The following is a 3757-nucleotide window of genomic DNA, read 5'->3' as shown; positions in this document are numbered from 1 at the left end:
CCTTGAACAAGCCAGGTGCATTGTGCAGACTGGTAACTCCAGCGTTTACTATGTCAGCCTCATTCATGCTTTATCACATACATGGCATTCCACTGTCACACTTTCATATATACTGTTGCTGTTGTGAGTGTGTGTGATGTGTTCCTCCTGTCTGTGTCTGATTGCTAGTTTCCCTGCGTTGATGACTCCGACCGTCACGAAGACAGTTACTGTTTTTTCTGCAGAGTGCAAAACGCTCCGCCTTGGTCTTGTTTGTTTCTTACTTATATGAATCCTTTATTTCATTTATTTTTATTTGCTTGTTTATTTACTGAATTCTACGTTCCCTTTTAGTTTCGGATGAGCTCATCTGGAGCGGGCAAATGTGTGTAATAGCTAATGGTAATCGTCATGACAACAGTCATTTATCTACTCAGTCACAACAGAACAGATAGAGTACGTCTTAAGTTGCCTTCAGTTTACTGTCATATTTTATTTGATGTTAACCCTAAGGCCTCTCAGCCACTTTTGAGGTAGTCTGACATGCCTTGACATTTCTAGATATTTCACCTGCCTAAAAAAATATTGGGCCTCATTCACCGACCATTCTTAAGAAGACATTTCTTCACTTACGCAGTTTTCACGAAGATTGTGACATTCACCAGTGTTTTCTTGTTTGGGCATTGTTCTTGGGTATAAGAACAGAATCTACAGCACACTCAAGAGAACACTTACGCACAGTGCTGACATGTTTGTGCATAATAATAATTGTTTATTGAATTTCCTTCAGCTCGACAGCTGTATGATATAGGATTTAAACTACAATAATATTTTTATCATTTCTAATAATTTTTAATAATTATTTTCATTATTTTACAAAGCATTATGGTCTTTTAAAATAAATAACCACTCGAAGTGCTACATATGCTTATATTCAGCACAAACTCAGCACCAATAATCTGAGAGCAGTAAGAATTTCTTTCATCTATTTTTTGTTTAAATCAACTTTCAGAGGTGCTGACATATTGTAAAAAACACATTTCTGGCCAAGAGCTCTGAACCTTGTAAACATAGGTGCTGGCTACACATAGGTGATTAGCATTCAGAATTTTCATGTGGTCTGACTACTAAAGTGTTACTAAAGTATTGGAGTGTCAACACACCTGTAATAGTTCCCCACCCCCTGCCCATCAGTCTGGAATGTCATTGTGCCCCTCTCTGCCCCCCTCCCCCACCACCACACACACCAGTTTTGAAAGACAGTATGAATTCTGAATCAGAAAAGAAGAGACAATAAAGGTCTTTTTACAGTTTATTAAAAATGCTATGTTCAAACCCAAACATGCAATGGACAAAATTGATGAAAAGAAAGTGCAATCACATCGTGTTCCTGGAATAACGACAAAATAAATGAATCAAAGAAGAATGGGCTGTCAGTCCTTTTGATGCCAAGCTTCAAAACAGTTCCTGTCTGGCTGAAGACAAAGGTAGACACCACATGCTTTGCACTTCCAAGGCGTTTTTGTGTTTTTCCCCCTATGCTCCCTGCAATACGCACAGGTCCTGCGGCCGGCGGAAGCCCTCGTCCTGCTGTCCGTGACAAGCTCAGCCCCGGGAACTGGTAGATGAATACCGCTGGCCTTCTCTACGGGCGTCTTCTGTGTCTCCAGTGTCACACCGCACAGCTGCACAGTGAGCTCCTCCATGAAAGCCTTGTGGGTCATGCTGTCCTGTTGCATGAGTTCTTTGTGGAGAACATAGGCATTGGTCGCAGCGATGTCCAAGAAGCCATGGAAGAGTTTCCTGTACCACTTCATGGTTCTGTGCCGGGATGTGTGATACTGGATCACACGGTCAGACAAATCAACGCCTCCCATGAGCTTGTTGTATTCCATCACTGGTGATGGACATGGAAATGACTCTGTGCTCCAGACACCCTGTTTGGATCTCACTCTCCTCTGTACTGCATCCCCAGTGTAGGCTGTATGGATGGTGGAGCAGACAGACACCTCTTGTGTGTCCATCCACTTCACAAAGAGGAGAGGACCGTCCCTTATCCAGCGGTACGTTCCTCTAGGAGACTTCTCTGTCAGCGCATTGACGGAACTGCGTGGACAGTCCTTTCTGGACTCTCTGTATGTTCCACAAGCACCAAACTTACAAGCAAATAAGTCCTTAAAAAGCTTTGGGCTTGCATAGAAACTGTCCATGTACACATGGTACCCAGACCCCAAATGCATTCTGTCAATCAGTGACATGACAGAGTCATAAGACAGCCCCTGGCCTGTGGGGAAGTCGTTTTTTCCAGTGTATACAGAAAAGTCCACAGTGTACCCATTGCTGGAGTCCGTGAGCACAAACGACTTGAAACCCCACTTGGTTGGCTCGTCCCTCGTGCACCGTGCCATGCCAGAATGTCCTTTGTAAGGCACCATACGTTCAACCACAGCAAGATTCCTACGGGGATGATAGAATGCCTTACAGGCACTCTGAATCGTGCACATGAGGGGTTTGACTCGGAACAGTCTGTCATGCTCTGAGGTTCCCCTCTTGGCATCATTGATTCTGTCCTCATCTGGGTCACTCATGTGTACATTCCAGGATATGGTCCGGTATCTGTCCCTTGACATCACTCGTGATGGGAAAAGGAGGGAGAAGACGGAGTTTGTCCGCCAGTAGTCGGCAATGCGATCCCGTTTGACCATGGCCATGTAGAATATCAGTCCAATGTATCTGTAAAATTCAACGACTCCAACATCCATCCACCTGTACTTTGCACCTCCGGCTACACTCCTGGCAGCTTGTTTGTTGGTATTCCGGCAGAGGGTTTCCACAGCCTCCTCCGAAAAGAACAACTTGAAGAGGTCCAGAGGAGTGTGGCTGTCCCCTGTGCTCAGCTGCACACCAGGCTCCCTCGCAGGAAGAAACCGCAGCGGTGGTGGAGAGGCATCGCCATCACTTTCTGTCTTCCATGACAGCTGTTGCTGGCTGGGCTGACACCGTGCTTTCTTCCTTGGAGGTGGAATGTTCTCCTCGTTTCTGTAAAATAATAAAAGAAAAAAATGTGAGCGGTTGCCCTTTCGTAGAATGTGCAACTATTTACAAATTAAAACACAGAATTCGCCATTACACATTACAGCAACAACTCGGCACCAGTCGCACTGCTGAAATATGCTATCCAGCTACCTAGCCTATAAGATAATCAACATCACACTGTCCATTACAAAAGCTAGTCAAACGAAATTAACTTCACTTACTCATCACAAACATCTTCAGCGGGATCGAGTCGAAGCTCAAAGTGGCAACGTTCTTCCTCACTATCCTCACCGCTTTCATCCGAGGAGAAGTTGCAGTCGTCGTCGCTCTCCAGGGCAAGGTTCTCCTGGATCTGTCGCAAGGCGTCAGCAGCAGAGATGCGCGAGTGTGCCATCGTGTTGCTCCTCGGTCAGTGTAATAACAATCCAAAGGTGGGCTCTCCTTTATAGGAGTCAAATTGGGCGTTTTCACACGTTTTCCTGCCTCGTATAATGACCCAATAACGACTGCCGAATTACCATACCGTTATCGTATGAATAGCTCTATTTGCTAATGGGTGGGCCATCAAGAGCTAATTTCTGCCTCAGACACTGAAATGTGCATGATATTCTTTTTATCCCCCTCTCATAGTTCTACAAAATAAATTTTTATTGTAACTATATACATTTTAAAGTAGATTATCGAGGGATTCGGAGGATTTTTTTTATGTTTCTTGGACAAAACCTAGCAGAGTTTTCGAAGC

The 3757-nt window shown here is 44.5% G+C and overlaps 1 protein-coding gene across 1 annotated transcript; it reads right to left on the bottom strand.

Annotated features, from left to right (window-relative positions):
• Window positions 1–1412: 1412 nt before the first annotated feature.
• LOC115827829 (piggyBac transposable element-derived protein 4-like) lies at window positions 1413–3409 on the bottom strand. Its single transcript, XM_030791736.1, has 2 exons — window positions 3237–3409; window positions 1413–3018 (listed from the first exon to the last, which is right to left on the bottom strand). Exons 1-2 carry the CDS (start codon window positions 3407–3409, stop codon window positions 1413–1415), a joined length of 1779 nt encoding a protein of 592 aa, XP_030647596.1.
• Between the last annotated feature and the right edge of the window lie 348 nt (window positions 3410–3757).

The sequence above is a fragment of the Chanos chanos genome, chromosome 14 (assembly GCF_902362185.1).
Source record: "Chanos chanos chromosome 14, fChaCha1.1, whole genome shotgun sequence".
NCBI classification, from domain to species: domain Eukaryota; kingdom Metazoa; phylum Chordata; class Actinopteri; order Gonorynchiformes; family Chanidae; genus Chanos; species Chanos chanos.
This window is presented reverse-complemented; position numbering and strand designations above follow the sequence as displayed.

Coding starts and splice junctions, on each gene's coding strand:
- LOC115827829 (XM_030791736.1), bottom strand. CDS start 3,409: ATGGCACACTCGCGCATCTCTGCTGCTGACGCCTTGCGACAGATCCAG. Junction 3,019..3,236: donor GCTGAAGATGTTTGTGATGA/GTAAGTGAAGTT, acceptor ATTATTTTACAG/AAACGAGGAGAACATTCCAC.